The sequence below is a fragment of the Nicotiana tabacum genome, chromosome 1 (genome assembly GCF_000715075.1).
Source record: "Nicotiana tabacum cultivar K326 chromosome 1, ASM71507v2, whole genome shotgun sequence".
Taxonomy (NCBI): domain Eukaryota; kingdom Viridiplantae; phylum Streptophyta; class Magnoliopsida; order Solanales; family Solanaceae; genus Nicotiana; species Nicotiana tabacum.
The window spans coordinates 70,700,021-70,727,843 of NC_134080.1; the positions used below are offsets into that span (position 1 = coordinate 70,700,021).

Here is a 27,823-nt window from a genome sequence, read left to right on the forward strand (position 1 = left end):
AAATGTTGTTTGTCTTAGTTTTAGAAGCACTACCAATAAGTGTTTGAAACAGTTGTGATGGGAATGTGGAAGGTGGTATTGCCTGTCTGGTGGTCTTTCTCTTCTCTTCTGCCAAATAAATTTCTCATTCATATAATTCTGATTTGGTATGGACACTTTTTTCAGGTTCCATCTGTTGAAGTGAATGCCTTAATGAAAACATTCAAGATGAAGCCTCTATTGTTTCCGGTTTGTTTCTATTCACCTTCCCTTGGCTACATATTTTCATCTATCTTGAGCCCTGCAACTCTAGGTTTATTTTTGCCTCCAATTATTCCCATAAATTTACATTTTATATAAGCTCCCGCTATGCGCGGGGTCCGGGGAATAGCCGGACCGGACCACAAGGATCTATTGTACGCATAAATTTACATTTTATAGCGTTGGGCTAGTAACCCTCGTATCTTGGTTGCATAGGTATAAATTATGATCCCCTTCCTGTTCCAAACTTCATTATCTGAACAAGAGATTGATCTTCTTTTGCCTCTCATCCAAATAAATATCTACTCTAGTAGCTAGCAGCAAATAAAGTAAATTTCACAGCTTTTCCCTAAGTTATGAATACCCAAAAAAAAAAAAAAATGAATGCATACTCTTTGTTCTTTGCAAACAAAGAGTAACATGTAGCTCCACATTTATATCTTTTGTTTAAATAAACTGTAGTTTTAGCCATTTCTGATGGCTATATTTATCAAAATTATTGCCTTAAAAAGAACCATTTATGTCCCCTCTATATAAGTATCTCAAGTGTTTTGAATAAGGCAGTAAGTCATCTTGGGGCTCGGGTGTTATAAAGATCCAAAGTGCTTTGACAAAGATGTTCTGTCTTTGTTGATAGTATATTTGGTAATAATCTGAAAAACTATCATCTGTCAGGGATGTGCTTTTAGTGTTGCAGACTTAACTGAAAAATGTGCTATAGAGTAGCTTTAAGCTTAATGTGCCATGGCAGAAGGAATCTAATGATAGACCTTTCTATATCAGAATGTTTCTCCTATTCCAAGGAATTTTAACAGGGTGTGAAATTGTATTGAGGGAAAGAATTATTTTAAGTTACTGGTTGGATTTCATAGTATGCGCTTCGTTTAGACAGGTGCAACACTTCGTTGTGTTTTATTTAATGAAATGTTACTTTTTTATCAAAAGACAATTTTGACTGAACCTCTGCTCTACTTTGATGAAGAGCAAGAGTAAGAGGTACTTCAAATGATGAAAAATAACTAGTCTCCTGCCCTCTTGCTGAAACACACTAACTCTTTTGCATCCCAAGTCAGTGAAAACTGAGAATTAATGGGAAAATTTCCTTCAGGCTTCAGCTTCATTATTTATGACTTGATTCCTGGTTTCTTTTTCCAAATAATGTGCTTCATTATTCTGTTACAAGGACTGTAAACATTCTTACAGGTCCTTTCCTATTTTAATGAAAGGCATTGCACAACCATTTGTGATCAAATTTTGAAATGTGTTCTAGATCTCTGTGATTTCTTGTATCTTTTAAGAGGGCGCTGTGATCGGGCTGCTCTTGGCCTCTTTCTCCTTATTGATGTCAAAATCCTTTGATGATTTACTCAGTTAGCTGGTTCAGTTACAGCTGTATTCAACTGTCAAGGCCCCTTGGACATTCCCATATTCGTGGGGAGTGCATTGGTGTCAAGGAAGATAGCCAATTTGGCCAATGAATTTCCTAAATCTGCCGCATATGAAGCTGTGATCAGTAATAAGGAGGCTGGTGCAGTGGCAGCAATTGATCGTGTTCCATTCTCCTACATTTCAGCCAACTTTACTTTCAACACGGACAACTGTGTAAGCAAAATCAGCTATAAATATTTCAATTTTTTCGTAAAACTTCTGTACTATGGAATTCATCATGTCTGGGACAGGTGGCTGACTTGTACGGCATTAGAGCTAGCCTAACTGATGGCGGTGAAATTCGTGGTGCAGGAAATGCATGGATATGCCCTGAGGTACTTGTTTATATCTGAGACAATTCACTTTGGCTTGAAAATCAAGTAAATATGGCTATGTTCTGTAACCAAAAGTTCAAAAATATTCTCAAGTCACTAGATAAAATATACACGATAATAAGTGTCCAAAGGAGAGAGTTGTTTGTCTCCAGAATATTTCAATTTTTTAGGGTGCAAATATTAAACCAGAAAAATTAGCCTGAACTTGCTGCACGTAACTTTGGCTAGCTACAGATGAATATCTAAGGGCTGTCCGCATTTATCAGTTCTACAATTTTTGATCCTATAAGTACCTGGTTATGCAGGTTTTGGTGTTGATAGAAATGTGCGATAGCTTTATGGTCAAGGAGGTGCTACAAGGTTTTTTTGATTCTACCCCTTGATAACCAATCCTTGCTCCAAAATAGGTGTATACTTCCCTTAAATTTGTGTTGCTTGGATGTCTATATAGAAAAATCTATTAAGAAAAAAAATATATATATGGAAAACTTTTGGTTAGCGACATAATTTATGGGACATTTATGTAGGATTCAAGTGTGGATGTAGTTGTTAGGAAGAACTCCGTTTGGGTTAAGCTGTCCTCCGGGGGACTTTCCCCCGGACTCCATCAAGAGGTTCTTTCTCTCACGTAATTTCGCCCGCCCCTTTCATTTCCGTACCGGAGGAAATGGGATTCGAATCCATGATACAATCTTCTTGTATGTCTATTTAGCAAACCAATGCCTTAAGCCACTCAGCCATACCTCCAAGTTGTTGATCGGACTAGAATTGGATGTGCTGGTTTGGTTGCTTGCCCGAAGAAAGGGCCATCTGATCATTGTCCCATATTGATTGAGAGAATGAACTGTTGTTTTTTTATATAGTCTTGGCGTTCCTCGTTTCATGGGCTAGCTCTTGGGATTGAGCAAGCCTAAGGTCTATTTATTTCTTTATTATGGTAGCAAATCTAAACCCATCCTTATGCTTGGTTTGCCTAATGCCCCCCCCCCCCCCCCAATGTTATATTGTTTACGCTCCAGACATCCAGCCTTGGCCTGCCGGGGATGGGATGTTAGATTCTCCCATATTGGTTGAGGAAGTAGGTTGTTGTCTTCTTATATAGTCTAGGCAATCCTCATGCTCATGAGCTACCATGGTTGAGTTAAGTCCAAGTTCCATTTTCTTTACAATTTTCTTGTCAGTAATAGGTGCCTCCTTAAAAGTGTAAAGAAAATGATAATACTAGTGGATGCAATCCCAAGGTTTTCAGCCTCTTAACTCTTCTGTTATCGTGTTTTATCTGCCCCTTCCACTCATCTGATCTCTCTCTCTTTTTACTTTATGATCCTATTTTGTTAAAGTATATGACCTCTTTGAATGGCAGCATCCTCCAACTTCAAACATCGAATTAATGATAAGGACCTAACTTATATTATATTTGTATTTGACGTGAAATTTGTACCCGTTCATTAATCATGATCAGTAGAATTTATATCTTTTATATTTGCTAACCGTTATATTAACATATATCTACCTAGTAACTCATCGAAACCTTTTCCTCTTGAACTCCAGATAGTCAAATTAGGTCACACTTAATGGGATGGATGGAGTATCGCATAATTACCTCTTGTTAGGTCTTACACATTTACCTATCATGTACTGGCAGTTTTGAAGCTCTGCATATTTTCTGATGGCCTGAGATTTACTTGTGGTAGAAGGTAATATATTGTATATTAATAGAAAGACTACACCAAAACTGTGGAGTCACCCACAATTACATAGGAGAGGGAAAAAAACTCCTAATCCTTGGTCTTCTCGCAAGGAATCTAAAACATCAAAAATAGACTCGTGTTCTTCTAAAAGTTTTCATTTACACCAAAAGTAAAACAACAGTAGACACTTCATTTTTATCATCTGGACATGATTATACTTGTCTTCAAAACATCTCTGCTTTCTCTCTTCCCAAATTGTCCACCAGATGCAAACAGGGACAATCCTCCATCTCTCCTTCTGATTGGACAAAGTACCATCTCTATTCCAGCATGCAAGAACTTTTTTTTGATGAAGTAATGATAGATTTCATTCTGGCATCAAGAAGATGTATAATAATACAAAAGTTATGGAAGCAAAAAAGACTTTGTTAGCTCAATTACAAAAAGACTATTCTAGTATAATGGAGCTAACGAAGTTCAAAAAGTTGTCAGGAGAATCTAAGGGGGAAAGGTAATGCCAACTATAAAGATACAAAAGACTTCTAGCCTTGAGGGAATGATTTGGAGTTGATAAACCTTCAAAACATCTGTTGTTCTTTTCTGACCATATACACCAAAAAATACTCGCAGGAATCATCTTCCAGATTGGCCTGATGGCCTTACCAACTCTGAAATTCTTCCAGCTTGCAAGAACTTCAAGAATTCTTCTTGGCATAGTCCACATAATACCCCTTACGTTGATAAAAATTCTCCATAGTTGAGCAGTCAACCTGCAGTGTAAAAAGAGATGACTAATTATATCTGTCTCCTCTCCACACAAGTAGCATTTAGAGCATAATTGATATCCTCTCTTGACTAGGTTGTCATGTGTTAACACTGCCTCCTTTGCCAACAACCAAGTAAGGCAAACAACTTTATAAGGAATTTTAACTTTCCAAATCAGTTTCCATTGCCAACAACCAACCTGATTCATGGAAAGGTTGAATTCCTTATAAGCTGATCTAACAGAGAACTTCCCAATTTTATTTTCTTGCCAATTCAAACAATCTTCAGAGTTTGAAATACCTTTGAACTGTTCTATAACATTATACAACTCTGTTGGTCTACCAACCTCCCAGTCATTTAATAATCTTCTGTAAGTAAGATTCCACCCTTGTATATTCCATACCTCTCCTATTGTTGCTTCTTGTTGCTGATTGAGGATGTAGATGTCAGGAAACATTTGACTCAAAGATCCTTGCCCGAACCAGTTATCCTTCCAAAATGATATCTTTATGCCATTTCCTACACTGAAACTTGTTTTGTTCATGAATTTAGGCCATAGATTCCTGATGGATTTCCATAGACTAACCCCATAAGGCCCATTCACTGATTTGGTTGTCCATTTACCATTCATACCATACTTTTCCCTAATCACCTCTTTCCATAAGGATTGTTCTTCTCCAGCAAATCTCCATAACCACTTCATCATCAAGCTTTGAGTCTGAGTTCTGAAATTCTTTATTCCCAACCCCCATCCTTCTTGTTAGGGCTGGGCATATATCGGGTATAACCGATAAACCGAACCGATAAAATGCTATTGGGTTATCGGTATCGGGTTATTGGGTAAATAGTTCGATAACGGTTTAATATTATTTGATTAATAGGTTATCGGTCCGGGTCTCGGTTTGCCCAATTTTATTAACGGTTTAACCGATAGCCCAATAAGCTTTATCAAAATTATAATTTTACCCACTAAGTATATAAAACCACTTTATGGCTTCATTCTCTCAATTCTCTCGGTAGTTACTCTTCATCTTCTGACCTTAATCCTTAGAGTAAGTTTTAAACTTTTCTGAATTTCTCATTTTAATTTTTCAATTAAGTTTTAGTTTTAAACTTTAGAGAATTAATTGTTCAGATTTTTAGTTTTTCTATTTGTTTCTTTTGTTGCACTGATTCTTTAGTATTTACAAGATTAGGATTTTATTATTTTTCTATGAATTATGCCCGCCCGCAATGAGATAGTTAGTAAGATTAGATTGTTGAATGTCTTATCCCTTACTCCTATTAACTTATAGTTTTGAAAATTGAGATCATTCATTGGGATTTTCAAATACAAAGAAAGTTTTATTTTCTAAGTTGAAATTGAATCTCTCTTCTCTTAAGAGCAAAAATTCAATTCCTTTCTCTTAATAGTATGGTCACGATTTCTATAATAAATTTTTGGATAGTTTTTATTCTTATCGGGTAAACCGATAATCGAACCGATAAGGATTTAACCGACTAACCGATACCCAATAAACGATATCTTATCGGTTCGATTATCGGTTTAGTATATTTATAAACCGATAACCTATAATATTCACAACCGAACCGAACCGACCGATGTCCACCCCTACTTCTTGTTGATAGTAAGAGAGTTCCATTTGACTAAATGTATTTTCTTCTTATCACAGTTCCCTTCCCACAAGAAGTTCCTTCTTAAAGCATATATACTCTTCACTACATTCACAGGAATTGGAAACAAGGACATCATGTAAGTAGGCATAGCATCCAATACATAGTTAATCAGAGTTAATCTACCCCTCATTGATAGGTACTGACTCTTCCAGTTAGTCAACTACTTCTCGCATTTCTCTATGACACCATTCCACATCCCTTTTGATTTGCTCTTTGCCCCCAATGACATTACCAGATAGACAGTAGGCAGCTCCCCTATTTTACCTCCAAGAATTCTAGATACATCTCACTTACATTATTAACTGGATACATAAAACTTTTGTTCCAGTTAATATGTAAACCAGATGTAGCTTCAAACAAGAAAAAAAAAATTGTCCTTAACACTTTCAATTGCTCACTGTCAGCCTCACAAAATACAATAGTGTCATCAACATATTGTAGATGGGATATCGCCAAATTGCTGTCTGCCCTAGCATTTACCTTAAAACTCCTTATCCTATTGTTTAATTGGGCAGTTTTCAACATATCATTCAATCCTTCCATAGCAATTATAAAGAGAAAAGGAGATAAAGGATCTCCCTGCCTCAAACCCTCTGAGAAGGGAAGAAACCAACTGGTGAACCATTAACCAGAATTGAAAACTTTACTGTACTGATGCAAAATTTTATCCAGTTAATCCATCTATCCTCAAAGCCCCCATTTTGGTCAGAGTTTCCAGCAGAAAGTTCCAATTTAAGTGATCGTATGCCTTCTCTATGTCCAATTTGCCTGAGATTTACTTGTGGTAGAGAGAAGCTTGGTTGGGAATTTGGGTCCCGAACCCTTCTTTATGAAAGATACTTCAGTACCAGGTGGGAAATCAATCCTAGAGGGTTTCAGAAAGGATCCCTTTCTCATGTTATGGTCCGGCTATCCCAATTCCTTTGCTATTAAAAGACACTGCAGTTTCTACAAAGAGAAGAATGCAATGTAAATAATCAATGTGGTTTTTAGATGCCAAAACCTTTCTCCCTCTTGAGGATATGGAGGAGTCACTTAACGTTCTAGGTTGAAAGCACATGTCGAGACCTTTAGAGTTAAAACAAGTAACTTGAGATACGTTTCGTGACAAACTATGACCATGCTCATGATAGGTTCAGACCTCCAATGATGAATGAGCTAATCACACTATCCGTAGGTAGTTTGAGTGAGAAGAAAGAACAAGGAAAATGGTAGGATGTTTGGATCAGAAGAATAGAGGGTTGGTTTCCCTAAGGCAACCCTTTTTGATAAAGGCAAAAAGTTTATCAAAAAGGTTTTTTTATATTAAGGAGGGAACAACCCTTATGAAAGGTGTAAACAATCATAGAGAATCTTGCTAGATGGATGCAGAGGGAGGGGGTGCGTGCTCCTTTCTGATTCGAGAACATGTGGTTGAAAGTGCCAGGATTTGGTGACAAAGTGAAAGAATGGTGGACAAGCTACGGGGTATTAGGGAGACCTTCATTCCGTCTTTCGAAGAAACTTAAATTGCTCAATGAAGATATTATTAGGTGGAATAAGGAGGTTTTTTGGGAGGGTAGAGGTTAAAATGAGGAAGCTTATGCATGAATTGGGGGAATTAGAGAGAGGGGAAGGGGCGAGGGAGCTAGATGAATCTGAGAAAGCGAGATTGGGGGAGGTTAAGAGGGAAATAGTCGAGTTAGCAATAGCTCAAGAGACTAGTTGGCGGCAAAAATCGAGGGCACTCTGGTTAAAGGAGGAGGATTCAAATACCAAGTTTTTCCACAGGGTTGTGGTTGCAAATCAAAGGAGAAACTTCATAGAGTCCTTAGTTGTGGATGGAGTGAGGATTGAGGGAGAGGAGTAGGTAAAAGGGTCGATAGTGAGGTTTTATAAGAACTTATACAAAGAGGAAGTTAGTTGGAGCCCTACTTTGGGGGGAATAGAGTTCAACCACATAGGGGAGAGAGACAGTGAGTGGCTAGAGAGGCTTTTGAGGAGGAGGAGGTGTACGAGGCTGTGTCGAGTTGTGCTGGTGATAAGGGCCCCAGGCCTGATGGTTTCTCCTTGGCCTTATTCCAGCTCTGTTGGGACACCATTAAGGGGGAGTTGATGGAAGTCATTGAATACTTCCATGTGAACGGTGTTTTCGAGAGAAGTATCAATGCTTCTTTTATTACTATTGTTCCTAAGAAAGAAGGTGTATCTTAGTATCAGAGACTACAGGCCTATTAGTCTCGTGGGGAGCATTTACAAGATTATTTCTAACGTGCTCTCCAATAGACTCAAAAAGGTTCTTGACGTGCCTGTTTCGTCATCCCGGAATGCGTTTGTGGAAGGTAGGCAGATCCTGGACGCTGCTTTGGTGGCAAATGAACTTGTAGACTCCAGAAGGAAAAATAGAGAACCCGACTTACTATGCAAGTTGGACCTTGAGAAGGCTTTTGACCCTGTCAATTGGGAGTTCTTGGATTTCATTATTATGCGGATGGGGTTTGGGGTAAGATGGAGGGGATGGATCAAGTTCTGCATTTCCTCAGTCAGATTCTCTGTCCTGGTTAATGGTAGCCCGTATGGTTTCTTTGGCAACTCCAGGGGTCTCAGGCAAAGTGACCCCCTATCCCCATGCTATTCATTCTAGTGATGGATGCTCTGAGTAAAATGATGGATCGTGTGGCGGGTGGAGGCTTCTTGAGAGAATTCTCAGCTCCGATCGGGGTGCTTAGTGCCCGAAGAGTCTCTCATTTGTTTTTTACGGATGACACCCTGGTTTTCTGTGATGCCGATATGGATCAGTTGACCTACCTGAAGCAGGTCCTGCAGTGATTTCAGATAGTATCAGGACTCAAAATTAACCTCGGCAAGTGTGAGATTTTTCTGGTGGGTGAGGTTGCTAACATTGGTGCTTTGTCTTATGTTCTCAGATGTATGGTGGGCTCTCTTCCCACTACTTACCTGGGTCTCCCAGTGAGCGCTTCGCATAAGGATACTACAGTTTGGAATCCAGTGATCGAAATGGTTGAAAAAAGATTAGCAGGCTGGTAGAAACGATACTTGTCAAAAGGCGGTAAGGAAGTGCTTATTAAAAGCACTTTATCGAGTATACCCACCTATTACTTGTCCCTGTTGCAAGCTCCTGTGAGCATCATAGAAAAACTGGAGCGGTTTCAAATGAATTTTTTTTGGGATGCGGGGATGGAACTAGAAAGTTTCATCTAGTGAATTGACAGACAATCATTTCCTCTAAGAAGTGGGGTGGACTTGGAGTAAAAGATCTTAGAGTATTCAACAGAGCTTTGTTGGGGAAGTGACTGTGGAGATTCGGGGTAGAAGAGCATGCTCTATGGAGGGAGGTCACAGTAGAAAAGTACGATTCCACGGGAGGGGGTTGGAGGACCAAAGCAATCACAACACCTTTCGGGTGTGGCATTTGGAGGAGCATCATGAAGAATTGGAAGCCTTCAATGGCAACATCACTTACAGGGTGGGAGATGGAAGAAGAATCAGCTTTTGGAATCACAGGTGGTGTCGAGAGGATATTCTGAGGGTCTCTTTCCCCACGCCTTCAGAGTTTCAAATCAGAAGGAATTGATGGTCCAACAGATTCGCAAGGAGCATGGGTGGGGGATAGTATGAGACCTCTCATTTAGAAGGAACATGCAAGATTGGGAGATTGCAGAGCTCCAAGATTTGTTGGCACTGCTATATGGGCAAGACAGGCCCCAGACATCTTGTGATTCTTGGAGATGGGGGTTGCGTGGCGATGGTTTGTTCACCGTAAAGTCCTTTTACCAGAGTATGTTGGTGAGAGAAGAGGCCACTTTTCCATACTCCTCGATCTGGATTCCTAAGACGCCCTCGAAGGTGTGCTGTTTTGCCTGGCTAGCGGCAAGGGGAGTGATCTTGACTGCTGCAAATCTGTGAAAGAGAGGAATTACACTTATTAGTTGGTGCTACATGTGTAAAAGCTCAGGGAAAGAAGTTGATCATCTTTTGTTGCATTGCCCTGTGTCCTCGGGTTTGTGGAAGGCAATCCTGAATCTTTTTGGTGTTCAATGGGTGATGCCAAGCACTGTAAAGGAAATGTTATATAGCTGGGTCGGTTTCCGTAGAAGAAGAAAGCAAAAGGCGTGGAAGTTCGCCCCGTTAGCTCTCATGTGGATATTTTGGGAGGGAGAGAAATAGGAGAGCTTTTGAGGGGATTGAGTCTCCTTTTTCACATCTTAAGAATAGTCTTTTATCTTTGATCGCTTTTTGGTGTACTCATATAGCCCCTGCTTGTATAGAAGATTGGGCGTCTTTTGTAGAGAATCATGTTTTGATGTAAATTCTCTACTTTTTGGTATATTTCTTGTACATGGGAGTTTTTTCTCCCTTTTGATTAATACAATTTACCTAATCAAAAAAACTTTAGAGCAAAATATAAACCAGTCATCTATGCTAAATTAAGTCATCTATGCTAAATTACTGATAGGGAGTGTTCTAACAATCTGCAAGACACAACATGGCCCCACCAGGACAGCTTTTACTTGAGAGGTAATTTTACATTACTTTTTTGCTTTTTAATTAGGATAGGAAAGTGCAAAACGGAGTTACTTCCTGTCAAATTGGTCAAGTAGCTAATCTATGAAGGTCTAAGAAGGAGACAGTGTTGGTTTTGTGATAGCATACAACATTACGGAGTTTTCTAGATAGGACAATAAGAAGAAGTTCCCTCAAAACCCTGACCAAACTAGAATTTATAGTGGTCTGAAGGATAACATTAATTAGATAAAGTAAAATTGAGAACTAGTAGCACATATCTTCTTAAAGCTGGATAATCCATGAAAGACAAGAAATCAATCTTCATACATATCTTGTGTGAGACATAAATATGTGTATGTACGAATCTGTCTTTCTTGGATGATAATTAATTAACCAAGTTATGTTGATAAATAAGAATTATCTAAGTTGAGAGGACACTATTGAGTACAACAACAACAACAACATTCCTAGTGTGATCTCACGAGTGGGGTCTGGGAGAGTGGGGTGCACACAGACCTTTCCCCCTTTTGTGGGGTAGAGAAGTTGTTTCCGATACACTCGCTCAGTAGTCATAAAATTGAAGAGCAAGATAAATATAGTGTAATAACAATAATACTAGTAAGGAGAAGAGGAGCATCTAACATACTAAGGAGAGGAGTCGCTCTAACCTTCTACCCTAAAGGAGAGGAATCACTGGACTTCCTGCTAAGCTTTTACCCTAATCGCTCGACTACTTGCTAACCGTCTACCCTAATCTTCGACCTCAATGCTCTCCTATCTAAAGTCATGTCTTTGGTGAGCCGAAGATGTGCCATGTCCTGTCTAATCACCTCTCCTTAATTCTTCCTCGGTCTACCTCTATCTCTCTATCACTGCCAACCTGTAGCACCTCCTCACTAGAGCATATGTGCCCCTCCTCTTCGCAAAACGCTATTGAGTATTGAGTAATATGTCTACTACTTCTAAGTCAATGTTTGTTGATCAACTCTTTGCAACATCCTCAATTGAATTGAACAAGTTATCTCATCATGGTTGTATTTTAAAAAGTATCTCTTTTTTGCTTGTTGTTCATCTGGCCCAACAAAAAAAGGATCTTTCATCTTTTCACCCCACTTTGTGTTTACACAGGCCAAAACATTTGGTTAACTTTTGAAGAATATAAGTTCAACTAATTTAATATCTGGATAGTTTCCTGATAAATGCACAGGAAGACAAGCTCAAAATAGGGCCTTTTTTTCCTATTCAAATTATACAACACAAAAACATGTTTTTGACTTTTTGCTGACTTTGTGACACCATATTAAATCTTGAGGAACAGTAAATTACCTTAAATGTCCAACTTCTCATATTTGATCATGTCCGTAACCTTGGTGTTGACATTTTCAATTTTGCAGGGAGAGGTTGATGACACGGCTATGGATGTGAACTTCTCTGGTAATTTAAGCTTTGATAAGACCATGGATCGCTATCTACCTGGTTTCCTTCAGCTGATGCCTCTTAAGTTGGGTCATTTAAATGGAGATACGAAGATTTCTGGGTCTTTATTGAAGCCGTAAGATTTCTAGTCACATCTTTCTTAATGGTGGTGTCATATGTCTTTAGATAGACAGTTCTGTATCTACTTTCTGAATGGTAATATTTTATATTCATAACACATCTGGTATCTAGATTCAGCTGTGGCCTTCAGATAAAAATCTTCATCCATCCTCGCGGGCACCGACAACCCTCAGGGAGTCCCCCTCAGGCCTCTTTTATTCTCCTAACTTTGAGCCAATGCTTTTGATTGGTCTGTGCTCCATAGCACCAATAGAATTTTACAGCTGAGAACACTCTAGAAAACCATAAGTCAAGTTTGGTGCATTATGTGCAAGAACAACTAGATCTTCTCTCCGTTGCTCGTTTGCAAGAGGTTTGTGGTGGAGATGGTTTGGGCTTTTTGCTGAATCTTTTGTGGTTTCACATTCATTCTGTAAAATTTTCAATGTTAATATTGGGGGGAAAGATTGTCTAGCAAGGTGTTTCACTGCCTATTATGTCGTTGGTAGAATGTAATGCTAGCATTTCCGATTAGTTTCTCGGACTGCATCATTGTTACCAAAGATTGGTTTCTCAGGATAAATTATGTTTGAGATATAGTGATCTTCCTGTTTCTTTGTGGTCGGGTCTTAGTGTCCCAAAAGAAGGCAATAGGCTCTTTTCATGTTTTAGCGCTTGTGATCTTCGCATGAGAGCTGAAGGCTCCTGGCTCTGTTTATCTGATGTAGACGTTTTTTCAGGGATGAAGATATCTTAGTTTTCTGTTTAACCTCCTTACTTAATAAAATTTTCTTTTATCGGAAAAAGGGTAAGTAATTTTCCCCTATTTGATGCTTTTATGTTTTTTAAAAAGGTTGTATTTCTAGTAGTTTGATAAAAATTTATCATGACATTGCTGATAGACCAATTTCTGGTTGCAGACGGTTTGATATCAAATGGACGGCACCCAAAGCTGAAGGATCACTCACAGATGCTCGTGGAGATATCATAATTTCACCTGATCATATAACTGTTAATTCTTCATCAGTTGCTTTTGACTTGTATTCAAAAGTTCTGACCTCCTATCGTGATGATTACTGTTTAAACCTGAGAGATTATCACGTGAATGCTCCCCTGCCCTTTACTGTGGAAGGAGTTGAACTGGATTTGAGAATGCGCAGTTTCGAATTTTTCAGTTCAGTCTCTTCATATGCTTTGGATTCTCCAAAACCTGTTCACCTGAAAGCAACTGGAAGGATAAAGTTTCAAGGAAAGGTTGTTAAAGCTTCCAGCATTGCTGACCAGCATTTTGTGCATTCTGAAAAGAGATCAGAAGATGTTCCAGTTGAATGTAATGATGCTACAGATACTCTTTCTGGTGAAGTTTCAATCTCTGGACTCAAACTCAATCAATTGATGCTGGCACCTCAGATGGCTGGAGCATTGAGCATCACACAGCAGGGTCTTAAGGTATGCCGCATTAGTTTGTTTCTTATTTTTGTATACCCCAAGTTTATGTTTGAAACAGCATTTGAATATTCCTTGCTACAACTTAGTCCTCAGCTCTTGAATAAATTTCTGCCTACCTAAAATATTGGTGGACAAGGTTGTCCTCATCTGAAGAACCCATGGGATCATCTTTGTTATCTTCTGAACACCTGAGTTGTTGGTTGGAAAAGAGAATGCATCCATCCTAACAGGAAATTAATTACAGAAAATTGCAAATCTTTCTATATGCCTGTCCTTTTTTATTTTTGTCCCAAGGTTTTGTGGTCTGTGGGGATTCTGTTTAAAGGTTTCTGACTCGTCGGCTTGGCGTGATTTAGTATCTTGGTTCTCATCTCTATGGAAGGATGATATGGCATACATTTTTTTATAAGGTAAAAGACATTATTAGCAATGGGGAAAATCCCGTATATATTGGTATACCAAAAAGTAGAGAATCTACAACAAAACATGATTCTCTACGAAAGGCACCCAATCATCTAAACAAGTAGGGATCTCATGGGTGCATCAAAAAGCAATCAAAGACAAAAGACTATTCCCCAAGTGTATAAAATTATTTTCAATCCCCTCAAAAGCTCCCCTATTTCTTTCTCTGACCCACATAAGAGCTAACGGAGCAACGTCCCATGCCTTTTGTCTTCTTCTCCTAGTCTACCATCCCAGTTGTGCAATACGTCTCTAATAGTAGTTGGCATAACCCACAGAACAACAAAGAAGTTCAAAACCACCATCCACAATCCCGATGCTACTACACAATGCACCGATAGACGACCAACTTCTTCGCCCGGACATTTACACATAGCACCAGCTGTTATGGATAATACTTCTCTTTCTCAAATTCTCAGCTGTCAGAATTGCTCCGCTTGCTGCCAACCATGCAAACAAGCATATTTCCTAGGCGCCCTAGGAATCCAAATCGATAGATGTGGAAAGTGTGTTTCCTCCCTCACCAGCAAACTTTGATAGAAAGATTTGACAATGAATAGACTATCACCCCTCAACGCCCATCTCCATGAGTCACTAATAAAATGGGGCCTGATTTGCCTGTAGAGTAGCTCCATCAACCCTTGAAACTCCCCAATCTCCAGTCTTGCAGATTTCTCCTCTTGCAGATTTCTCCTAAACGTGAGGTCCCATAGAACTTCCCGTTCATGCTCCCTACGAATCTGGTGGACTGTCAATGGTCTATGATTCGAAACTGTGTACATATTAGGTAAGGCCGGCAAGTGGGCCGGTCCAGGACCGGGACCGCGGCCCATGTGGGTAGTGGGCCTAAACGGACTGAACCGTTTAAGACCGGGATCGGGGAGGTGGGCCTGGCAAGTGGGCCGGTCTTTAGCTTGAGGCCCGCGAGACCGAGACCGGACCGGTCCTAAACGGTCCCAACGGCCATAATTTTTTTTAAAAAAATCTGTCCGTTTGGGCATTTAAAATCTAGTCGTTTCCTCTGCCAAATAGCCATTTAACCCCCCAACTTTGTTCTAACCCCAAAGTTTTTATAATTACACTTTTTCCCTATTTTCAACTATAAATACCCCTCATTCTTTCATTTTTCTCACCAAATCATCAATCTCTCTCTAATTTTTTTCTATAATTGCTTACTTTGTTGTTACAATTTGTGAAAAATTGTGAAGTTGGTGAATTGAAGTCTTCAAGTCTTCAACGATAATTAATTTTCAATAAGTTCGTCAATTCGGTAAACTCGTTCCAACTCTTACGTTTTAATATAATAGTTTTGTTTGTTTTATTTACTTTGTATTGCTTGATTAATTAAGATGGCTTATTCCTTAAAAGAAATATTTAGTAAAAATAAGGGAACTCCAAGAGTGGTGAATCTAGTGGCCAATCTGTTCCTCCTCCACTTCCCCCGGCTCCCCGACCCAAACCTGTTACCCGTCCTACACCTGCTATTCTTGATAGCGATAATAGTTTATTACAATTTACCGAGAGTCAATTTTGCCATAATATTGCACCCTGTGAACAATTAAATCATGAATATATGAATGCTCTTTATGGTAATCCAACTATTGATGAAAATGATGATGAAGAAATAGATTTTGATGAAATGCAACCGGATGGCGATACATCCACTAGTCCTGCTCCTGAAGTTAACCCAACTAATAATAATCCAAATGATGCTAGCTGAACTTGGGGAGGATGCTGCTTCACCCGGAAGCTGTGATGACCAAACTTCTTTTCTGCCACCACCAACGGAAATTCCTCCGGACCTTGAAGGATTTATGAAATTTGTAAGAGATACCATGTAACTTGTATGAACAAAAATTAATATGTAACTTGTATTTTGGCACATCTTGATTAGTTTCTTTTTCTTCTCAACGGTGGTATTAGCACCTTGTTGTGCTCATTCCATAGGGGGAGGAAGACTAAGAAAGATATTGTCATGTTTTTATAATGCTATAATAAAATTATAACGCATTGCTTTGAATATCTCTTTACAATATTTTTGTCTTTAAATTTGAATTAAAAAATTTAGGTCACAATTCTATAAATATAATTTACATGAAATTGCCTTAGATATTTTTATTACCATTTTTTTTCTCTAACTTTTATAAAATTTTAAAAAAAATAGAAAGTATCTGTTGGGCCCACTTAGGCCCGGTATCGACCCACTTAGCCCGGGACCATTAGGTCCCGGGCCGGTTCCTACAAAAAGCCCGCGAAGCCCGTTTAAGTTGGGACCGGGCCCACGAAGCCCACTTAGGCCCGAGCTCGGCCCGCATGCCAGCCTTAATATTAGGGAATGAGGTCCTCAAGGTATCCTCCCCGCATCACGTGTGGTTTCAAAAGCTAATTCTTCTATTGTCCCTAACCTTAAAGGTAATGTGACCACTGAAGTCTTCCCACCCTTCATTATGCTCCTCCACATACTACACCCAAATGGAACTGAAATGGTCTTAGTCCTCCAACCCCCCTCCATAGAACCAAATTTCTCTACTACTACCTCTCTCCATAAGGCATGCTCCTCCACCCCACATCTCCATAGCTACTTTCCTAATAATGCTCTATGGAACAGCCTCAGATCTTTTACCCCTAGACCACCCCACTTCTTTGGTGCTGTAACGAGTTTCCAATTTACCAAATGTATCTTTCTATCCATCAGCCGCATCCCATAGGAAATTTCTTTGGAGCTTTTCCAATTTTCTGTGAGTCTCGTTGGTGCTTGCAACAAAGACAAATAGTAGGTGGGAATGCTCGATAAAGTGCTTTTTATGAGTACTCTTTCCCACCCTTCGACAAGTACCGCTTTTGCCAACCTGCTAGTCTCCTTTCAACCTTTCCTATAACCGGATTCCACATTGCAAGATCCTTTTGCGAAGCTCCCAAGCGCAATCCCAAGTATTTAGTGGGTAGAGAACCCACCTTGCTCATAACCGCAAGCTATTGGTGGCTAATCATGAGTGATTGCCTGGAGAAAGTGAGTAGTGTCTACTCTAAATACATGAGATTAGTTAGAATGCCAATACTTAGGTTCTAGTCTTTTTTTAATTATTGCCTTTTTTTGTATGGGAACGAGGTTTGTTTAGCACCTCTTAGGTTGCTTTAGTTCTCTTAGAATATCCCACATTTGTTGAGGGATGGGCCGTTATCTCCCTTTATGGTTTTGGGCATTCCTCACCTCATGAGCTAGCTTATGGAGTTGAGTTATTCCAAGGTCCATTTTTGTTACAAATTCTAATTATTTATACCCATTAGATGAATTTTGTAGTGTTTAAATTTTGATTCTATTTTCTATACAGTTGGATGCCATGGGGAGACCAGATGAAAGTCTTACTCTGGAGGTCAGAGGACCATTTCATCCTCTTTCTGAAGAGAATATGATTGGCAAAATGTTCTCTTTTTCCTTCCAGAAGGGACACTTAAAAGCTAACATGTGCTATCTGCCGCTGCACTCAGCTAATTTAGAGGTATTTCCATTTATTCCATGTCTTTAATGATCATAAAGATGCTTGATTTAACGACTTATACTGCCTTTACCTGCATACCAGGTGCGACATTTGCCTTTGGATGAATTGGAGCTGGCTTCGCTTCGTGGAACGATTCAAAGGGTAATCTGTTATCCAGCTGAAATAATTTGTTCTTTGATTGACTGCCTGGTCAAGAGTTTTGGTTGTCATACTTGCATAATAAGGAAGCTTTGAATCATCATCCTTCACACGTCTCAAAAACTAAAGGGTTATAAAAGCTTCTTTTTTCTCTTTTGATAAAAGGTAAAAAGAAACTATTGGAACTAAACTACTGAAATTTTGCGTGAAAATAAGTTACGTCATGCCTTAGGTGTTGAGGTTCAGATAGAGTTTATGTTTATCTGGCTTTTCTGCTTGCATTTTCTCATCTCCTGGATCAGGTGTTCTTACCATCAATACTTGGAAGTGATTCAGAAAGTCCCTTTATTTGAATATCAAAAGATTTTTTGTACGAAACCATTCTTTCCAACATTTCCCCATCAATTATTTTTCTTTTCCCCTCTAGATTTTTGTACGCCGTAAACTCCAAAATGATCTAATGCTAATAGACTGATGCAATTGACTTACACTACTAAGCACACTAGTCTTTTCAAGTAATAAAGCAGTGAATGGAGTATCGTTTTAGAGGATCCGCAATTTAGCAAATAGTTACATTGTAAAGTTTTACTTTTACTCTCAGGCGGAAATTCAACTCAACTTTCAGAAAAGAAGAGGTCATGGGGAGTTGTCAGTACTCCGGCCAAAATTCAGCGGCTTGTTGGGTGAAGCTCTAGATGTTGCTGCTAGGTGGAGTGGAGATGTTGTGAGTACATCCTTTTTTAATTTTTTGTTTATTTATTGTGAAGTGGGGATGTTGCAAGTGCTTATGTTTTCTCCTATGTCTTCATTAGAGTTTTTGCAGTTATCTGGTCTTTTCTTGAGCTCGCATTTTTGCAGTGCTAATACTACAATCAACGCTGAACTACGTTGAATTTTAAAAGCTGTTGTCTTTTAACCGAGAAAAGAAAATGTTTTTGCAAGAACTGAAAAAGCTGTATTTACTTATCTTCCGTTAAGTTTAATTTTAGTTTACAAAGTTGGTGTCTCTGTGATCTATATAACCATCACCAACAGAGAGTGTAGAATGTTAATGTTAAATTGCTAAAAAGTGTGAGTTTAAGAATTCAAAATATTTATCAAGTTGACAATGCATATTTGGGAGTATGTTACATGCCTCTTTAGTTTGTATGGGGTAAGAGAGACTTTATAACCTCTTGTTCGGCAAGAGAAAAGGGGTCTTGTGATGTTTGTCCCTTCTTTTTTCAAGAGAGAGTCCAAAACGTTCATCTTATTGATGTCTTCTTCTCAATTTTTATGTTGGAATTACCACCTCTTGCAGTGCTGTCTTTTTAAATTAATATTTTCCATTTGTTTTATTTAGACCTCTCCGGTTATAATTTCTTGTAGAAGTCTTTGGCTTGTCAACAGAGGCGGATCTAGGATTTTTATAACATGGGTGCATCACTAAAAAGGAGAAAAAAAAAAGTTTAAAGTGGGATTTGATCCCTAGTCCTGTAGGTAAATAACTTATCATTCAACCAAGTGCACCATTTAGCCTCTTTGGAGCATGGGTGCCAGCAGAGAATACTAGACTAATTCCAATAAAGTTGTACATAAAATACCTAATTTGATGGAAAGACCATGGGTTCACGTGCCCCGTCAATTTGCCTACAAATTCGCCCCTGCTTGTCAAATGAACTCTTCTTTCTTTAAAAATAAAATGGTGATGTGTATTTCCTGGTGCTTTTACTTTCACTGTTTTGGGGATTCCGAGGTGATTTTGTTTGTTCTTTTATGATCATATACATGTTCTTTCTCATCAGGATAAAAAAATAAATCTAATGAAGGCTTTTAAATGGTTGAAATAGGTTTCAAATTTCGAAGTCCGGAACTTCTTAGAGTGTCTTTAAGGCATTGTTTAAAACTTCAAGAATGGATATGACCCAACCTTCTTCCTGCCTTTTTTTTTTTTGGAACAAGATAACATTTATATTATTAACAATGAAAGCAGTCCTTAGCACAAAGATTTAGCTAAGAGGAACCTGAGTTACAGGACCCCAAAAAAGAACAAAAAGTTAGTCATGTGCTAATTACAAAGAACCCAAGATGTCAACTACTGAATCTACATCTTCTACTAGTGCTTCTTTGCACCAAATACAACAACAACAACAACCCAGTATAATCCCACAAGTGGGGTCTGGGGAGGGTAATATGTACGCAGACTTTACCCCTGCCCCGAAGGGTAGAGAGGCTGTTTCCAGGAGACCCTCGGCTCAAAAAGCAACAAAAGCCGCTATATTAGTACCATATAAATGCATAATAAAATAACAGCAATACAATAGATATGAAATACAGAATACAAAATACGAAAAAGATGGCTGGTATAGTAAAACTAGCAGGTAAAACCCTGCATCAATAGACGACCATTGACATTCTTAGTCTAACTCCTAACTGGCTAGTCTCACGTAGAAATATTCACAACTCTCCCCTAACCTACAACCTTAATACTCGACCTCCATAATTCCCTGTCAAGGGCCATGTCCTCAGTAATCCTAAGTCGCGCCATGTCCTGTCTGATCACTTCTCCCCAATACTTCTTAGGTCGTCCTCTACCTCTCCGCGTGCCCACTACCGCCAGTCGCTCACACCTCCTCACCGGTGCATCAGTGCTCCTCCTCTGAATGTGCCCGAACCATCTGAGTCTTGCTTCCCGCATCTTGTCCTCCATGGGGGCCACGCCCACCTTCTCTCGAATATCTTCATTCTTAATCTTATCCATTCTTGTATGCCCGCACATCCACCTCAACATCCTCATCTCTGCTACTTTCATCTTCTGGATGTGTGAGTTCTTTACCGGCCAACATTCAGTTCCATATAACATGGCAGACCTAACCACTGCTCTATAAAACTTACCTTTTAGTAACGGTGACACTTTCTTGTCACACAAGACTCCCGACGCTAACCTCCACTTCATCCACCCCACCCCTATACGGTGTGTGACATCCTCCTCAATCTCCCCGATCCCCTGAATAACCGATCCAAGGTACTTGAAACTACCCCTCTTGGGAATGACTTGAGAGTCAAGCCTCACTTCAACTCCCGCTTCTGTCGGCTCAACTCCAAATTTGCACTCGAGGTATTCCGTCTTCGTCCTGCTCAACTTGAAACCTTTAGACTCAAGAGCATGTCTCCAAATCTCTAGCCTCTCGTTGACGCCGCCTCGTGTCTCGTCAATTAGAATAATGTCATCAGCAAATAGCATGCACCATGGCACCTCCCCTTTGAATATGATGAGTCAGTGCATCCATCACCAGGGAAAATAGGAATGGGCTGAGCGCAGACCCTTGGTGCAACCCCGTAATAACTGGAAAATGTTCAGAGTCGCCTCCTACTGTCCTAACCCGAGTCTTAGCTCCATCATACATGTCTTTAATCACCCTAATATAGTCAATCGGGACCCCTTTATCCTCTAAGCAACTCCATAAGACCTCCCTAGGAACCCTATCGTACGCTTTCTCCAGATCAATAAACATCATGTGAAGATCCTTCTTCCTATCCCTGTACTGTTCCACCATCCTCCTAATAAGGTGGATAGCTTCTGTGGTAGATCGCCCCGGCATGAACCCGAACTGGTTGTCTGAAATAGACACCGTCCTTCGCACTCTCATTTCTACCACTCTCTCCCAAACTCTCATGGTATGACTTAGTAATTTGATGCCCCTATAGTTGTTACAGCTCTGGACATCACCTTTGTTCTTATACAACGGGACCATTGTACTCCACCTCCACTCTTCAGGCATCCTATTAGTCTTGAATATAACACTAAACAATGCAGTTAAGCCATTCCAAGCCTGCTCTACTCACACACATCCACAGTTCAACCGGGATTTCGTCTGGCCCGGTAGCTTGCCCCTTCTCATCTTACGCATTGCCTCCATGACTTCATCGATCTCAATGTCCCTACAATTACTTAATTCATGGTGACTGTCGGCATTCCTCGATTCCCCAGGTCTAATATCTTGATCTCCTTCTTCACTTAGAAGTTTATGAAAGTAGGTCTGCCACCTCCTCTTAATCTGGTCATCTCCCATCAAAACTTTGCCGTCGTCATCTTCTTTGCACCAAATATGAAACAAAAATATACAATTCAAAATGATCTTCTGTTTAGAGTTGACAATCCCCTCAAAGCATCTTAAGTTCCACTCATTCCAAATTATCCACCAAATACATGCAGAGATCATGTTCCACCAAGTCTTGTTCCTCGGTAAGTTGGCTGGATCATTCCTGCCTGTTGATTCTATGTAGAACTCAATCGGTTGTTTTAAATTAGGTCTTCGCACTTACCTCTTTCTTTTCCTTCCCTCCTATATCTTACAGTTGAACCAGATTATGCTACTGCTAAGCTAAAACTGTTGCTGAGCATAGAATACGCAGAGAATAAACTTTGATCCTCTTTTAGCCTACGCAGGATTAATGTGGATCCTGATAAGTCTATAGAGAGTTTGGCTATGAGAGAAGTGCTTAATACAGTTTACTGATTTCGCAAAAGAAAATTCATATGGAAAAAGAAATCCGATCCAACTCCATTAAGTTATTCTCTACATTGTTTGAAGAAAATCAACTTTATGGTTATGGAGATTCCCTGAGAAGCAAGACCTACTATAAAAGATTTTTTCAGAACCATTTAAGATAAACCCAATCCTAGCACTTTCTAAGATTCTCTAGATGCAGGTATTAACTAATTACTATTCTTCCTCCTTTTATTTGTGATATACACCTGATTCTTCTTATATCAATATTCAATCATGCATATTTGCTGCTTCAAACTTCTCTAACCTCTTTTTTTGACTATTAACAACTTTGTTGAAAGAAAGTAGTAAAGCTAGTGAATTTCATGGTTTTACTCTACCTTTCATCAGACCATCAAACAGTTTGCATTTGTCCCACTACGTAAAAGAATACTTCTCATATGTGCAATGGCAGATGTAGCTTTTGAGCTACGGTTCAACCGATCCCAGTACTTTTGACATGGAACACAGTTATATATGTGAAAAAGCACAAAATTTCAGCTATATTAGATTTTGAACCCATAATTTCAAAAGTACAGTGAGTTCACTTCAGTGCTTGAGTTAAAGGTCCTACGATCAAGTTCAAATTCTGGATCCACCTCTACATATGTGAATGTTTTGATGGCATAATTAAAGTCTGACAAGCGTAAGCTTTAGATAAGATGAACCTACTTAATTCATAGGCTCTAAAAACTTTAAGGTAATTGTTTTATGTGATGGATAAAGGCTTGAAGCTTAAATCTCCTAAATCATGCGACGGTTATATTTAAGTGCTAGTTCATTGATGTCAGAGACGGACCCAAAATTTGAAAGTGGTAGAGGCACCACTATTTTTAACATAGACATATCAATTACTTGCTACAAAGAAAAAAAAATTGGCGAATGCTGCAGTGGTAATTGAACCCAAGTTAGCATGCTAAAGGTCAATCTGTGCACCCCAAACAAACCAATGCAGCTGCCCAACTTTTGTGAGTTGCAGTGCCAACCAAAATAAATATATATATATATATATATATATATATATATATATATATACGTACATTCTTTCCGAGATTACTGGGGGTTGGTGACCCCTCTACCCTGTGAGTAGGTCCACCTCTGATTGATGTACTAATATATCATATCTTTTTGTTTTATTGCTCAAAAGGACTATTTCAATGACAACAGAAAACTGTCTGCTTTCTTCTATTTAAAAAGGGGATAAATCCTTTCAGCTGTGTAATGGTGTGGTTTATGGAATGCATATTCTTATATGTGCTGTTGTTATTAATGATGTAGAATGACAAATTCTGTTATCTATTTCAGTATCATGATTAAGGTTTTACCAGTACCAAGTTTTAGTAATGCAATTTGGTTGATACCTTGTTTCTTAGATCACCATTGAGAAGTCCATTTTGGAGCAAAGCAATAGTAAATATGAGCTTCAAGGTGAATATGTACTGCCAGGCACACGAGATCGGATGCCATCTGGCCAGGAGAGAGGTAATTTGTTTCACCGAGCAATGACTGGACATCTGGGTAGCGTTATATCCTCCATGGGTAGATGGAGAATGAGGCTTGAGGTTCCAAGAGCTGAGATTGCTGAGATGCTTCCGCTTGCAAGGCTTCTCTCTAGAAGTTCTGACCCTGCTGTTCAATCAAGGTCAAAGGTAATGAAATAACGAAATAATGAAATTATCTGTTTCTCGTAAAGAAATAATGAAAAAAGACAGGATTGGAGGGCATGGAATTGGTTGAATTGGTTGCAGAATGATTTCCACTAAATACAAATAATGATTCCACTAAATAAAAATTTTAACCCTCTTTTTTACTTGCTTGTAGGACCTCTTCATCCAAAGTTTGCATTTAATCGGATTGTATACTGAAAGCCTCCAGAAGTTGCTCGAGGTACTTATCGAAAAAATACCATGATAGGTTTTGGAAACTTTTGCTAATTCTGCTACTCTTGGATTTTCAGTTAATGGAAATTTTCATTTCTTGATGGCAATAAACATAGGAAATCCGGGGTCATTCTACTCTCTCAGATGAAGTTATCCTTGAAGAATTCAATCTTCCTGGTTTAGCTGAACTTAAGGGTCACTGGAGCGGCTCTTTAGACGCAAGTGGTGGAGGAAACGGAGACACAATGGTAAAATAAGTCTACATTTCAGTCATGGTATTCTGATATGGAATATTCCTGCTTGTCTTTGCATTGCAATATATTGTTTCCCACCTTAATTATGGCCACAAAACTCAATAGAATAGTGCGATTCAGTCTATTTCCAAAGATGTCTGCTAAAAGTTATTATGCTGTAGCATTTTGATTTTGTGTTAAAATTTAAGTTTGAGCTGGTTGTTTAGCTAAATATATTCTGGTTCCATCCCTAATCTGCATGCAAATCTTTGCTTCTTTATTTTTATTCTACACTTGTGACCTTAGCCTTCCTATTTGCTGGTTGTATTACATGCAAATATTCTAACCTAATTGCCTCCCCACCTGATCTATTTTTTATTAGGGTGGGCTATGGACTCCATCCTTTGGTGCGACAGTTATGGAGCCTATTCCTGTGGAAACAGTGCCAAACCTCTCAGATGTTTTCTTTTAAGTAAAAATAAAATAAAAAGGGCAGCCCGGTGCACTAAGCTCCCTCTGTGCGCGGGGTCCGGGGAAGGGTCGGACCACAAGGGTCTATTGTACGCAGCCTTACTTTGCATTTCTGCAAGAGGTTGTCCACGACTCCAACCTGTGACCTCCTGGTCACATGGCAACAACTTTACCAGTTACGCCAAGGCTCCCCTTCAAGATATTTTCTTTTAAGTAGGATTGCGAAATTCAAGAAACATGTAGTTGATATGTAGCTATAGCTTTTTGAAATGATTTTAATGCCTACAATACAGCATAAGATGTTTGAACAATATACTTCCAGGTTGCTTCTTATTGTTAACTTTTTGTCCTGATTTCTGTAACTTCTAGGCCGAGTTCGACTTTCATGGGGAGGAATGGGAATGGGGTGCTTATAAGACTCAGCGTGTTCTGGCAGCTGGTGCATACAGCAATGATGATGGTTTGCGTCTTGAGAGAATCTTTATTCAAAAGGATAATGCCACGATACATGCAGATGGAACTCTCTTTGGAGCAAAGACTAACCTACATTTTGCTGTTCTAAACTTTCCTGTTAGTTTAGTTCCTACATTGGTTCAGGTTATTGAATCAACTGCCACTGAAGCTGTTCATTCTTTGCGGCAATTTCTGTCTCCAATAAGAGGCATATTGCATATGGAAGGTGATCTTAGAGGAAATCTTGCTAAACCAGAATGTGATGTACAAGTAAGGCTTCTAGATGGTGCCATTGGGGGTATTGAGCTTGGTCGAGCTGAAATTGTTGCTTCACTAACCCCAACCAGCCGTTTCCTGTTCAATGCAAAATTTGAACCAATCATCCAAAATGGTCATGTACACGTTCAAGGAAGTGTTCCTGTGACCTTTGTCCAAAATAATGTTCTGGAGGAAGATAATTCAGAAAGGGACAAAAGTGAAGCATTGTGGGTTCGGAGTTGGGGTGCGGAGAAGAGCAAAGCGCCTGTTGATGAAGCTAGTGATAAAAGAAGCTCCAGAGAGAGAAATGAGGAGGGTTGGGACACTCAGCTAGCTGAAAACCTTAAGGGGTTGAACTGGAACCTACTTGATGCCGGGGAAGTCAGGATTGATGCTGATATTAAAGACTCTGGCATGATGTTGTTGACGGCTTTGTCTCCATATGCAAACTGGCTCCATGGAAATGCTGAAGTTGTGCTTCAGGTAGGGTTACTTACTTATTAGATTACATGCAGAAATGTCAAAATGAAAGTGTGAAGCGTCAACAGACTATTTCAAGTTGGGTAAAAGTTGATTTTCAAAAAAATAAAAAGGAAGAAAGAAAAAAAGAGAGAGAGAAAATCGGGAGTTGCACTTTATTATGTATCTGTTTCCCTTTCTCTTAGTGCTGATATACGTCACTTGTTCAAACATACAGGTTAGAGGTACCGTTGAACAACCAGTACTCGATGGATCTGCATCTTTCCATAGGGCGACCGTATCTTCACCTGTATTTCGTAAACCTCTGACCAACTTTGGTGGCTCAGTTCTAGTGAACTCAAACAGACTAAGTATTAGTTCATTGGAAGGTAGGGTAAGCAGAAAAGGAAAACTTTCCGTGAAGGGAAATTTGCCACTCAGAACAGTTGAGGCATCTGATGGTGATAAAATTGATTTGAAATGTGAAGTTCTGGAAGTACGAGCTAAGAATATCTTGAGGTATATTTTATGTGCATTTATCTATAGGAAATATTTAAATGTGTGACTATGCAGGATTCTGTGTGTTTCATCTGTCTAGGTGCATTAACAAGCAAATTGTTAAAGTCTTTGTTTTCATCTGTCTAGGCCCACTTTTCAGCCTGTTGACTTGCTTTCTCTCTGCTTCGAGTCACTCTTCCATCTTCTCAAGTCTTTGTTTTAAACGACATAGAGTATTTCCTTTGCTCACCTTATGTTGGGGTTTTCTTTTTAAAAACCATTTCCTGCTTTCCTGATGAGTCTATGTAGACATTACACTGCTTGTACTGCATTTTACATTCCGCTTTTCCTATTTTCTTCAGTTATTTTCCTTTTTGAATTTTTTAGCTCAAGCAAAACATTTGAATCTTATCATCTCTTCTTTTCTTCTAAAACTTGATCTCTGAAATAAAAGCGGGCAAGTTGATACTCAATTGCAAATAAGTGGGTCCATATTGCAACCAAACATTTCCGGGAAGATGAAGCTGAGTCATGGTGAAGCGTACCTGCCACACGACAAGGGTAGTGGAACAGCTCCTTTCAATAGAGAGACATCCGATCAATCAAGACTTCCAGCTGGAGGTTACAATCGTATAGTTGCATCAAAGTATGTTTCGCGCTTCCTCAGTTTAAAGCCTGCTGCTTCAAGCATTCAGTTCAATCAATCATCAGGTAATTTCAGTATGAACTTTAGTCTATATAGTTGGGTTTCTTCATCAATTTACTCGAGCATCCTGGTTGAGTTCAGGCTATTTGCTTGAACCAGATGTTCTATTTACGTGGTAGGTACTTCATTGCTTTTTGATTGTCAACTTGATGATTTGTCAAACTAAAGCTTTTTAAACATTAGCTCACACTGTTTAGCATGATTCGGTGTGCATTAACTAATTGCCCTTGGGCTAAGCCTAAGCTGACTAGTATTGAAATGTTATATATATACTGATATAAAAATATCGTGTCATGTTTGATGAGAGCCTGCTTGATGTTAGTTTGTGGAAAGAACCAGATATCGAAACAGCTTGCTGTTTTGGAAAAATGAAGACATGTGTATATCATTTGTTAACAACAACAAATATATCCTTGCATGGATGTGCAGTGGCTGAGCCGGAACTTTACACTTGGATTGTCCTTCCCTCTTTCCCCAAAAATAAAATATCAGTCTTCATCTTTTTTCAGCTCTATTTCTTTTAGCTTCTATTTTATCTCAATTTGGTTTGCTCTCTTTAAAGTTTGAAAGTTCTATGAGCTGTTCATTTTAAGCACATCCATCCTCCCA

General features: G+C 39.1%; 1 protein-coding gene across 1 annotated transcript in view; it reads left to right on the forward strand.

Moving 5' to 3' along the window:
• Window positions 1-27,823, forward strand: part of LOC107777328 (protein TIC236, chloroplastic-like) — a 45,765-nt gene that overhangs the window by 6,608 nt on the left and 11,334 nt on the right. Inside the window, 14 exon segments of the mRNA XM_075251440.1 lie at window positions 166-228; window positions 1,612-1,842; window positions 1,920-2,003; window positions 12,037-12,194; window positions 13,099-13,627; window positions 17,422-17,589; window positions 17,671-17,730; window positions 18,329-18,451; window positions 23,630-23,905; window positions 24,078-24,143; window positions 24,253-24,384; window positions 25,210-26,034; window positions 26,249-26,529; window positions 26,963-27,219. Of these exon segments, the coding sequence (XP_075107541.1) occupies window positions 166-228; window positions 1,612-1,842; window positions 1,920-2,003; window positions 12,037-12,194; window positions 13,099-13,627; window positions 17,422-17,589; window positions 17,671-17,730; window positions 18,329-18,451; window positions 23,630-23,905; window positions 24,078-24,143; window positions 24,253-24,384; window positions 25,210-26,034; window positions 26,249-26,529; window positions 26,963-27,219 (3,253 nt within the window).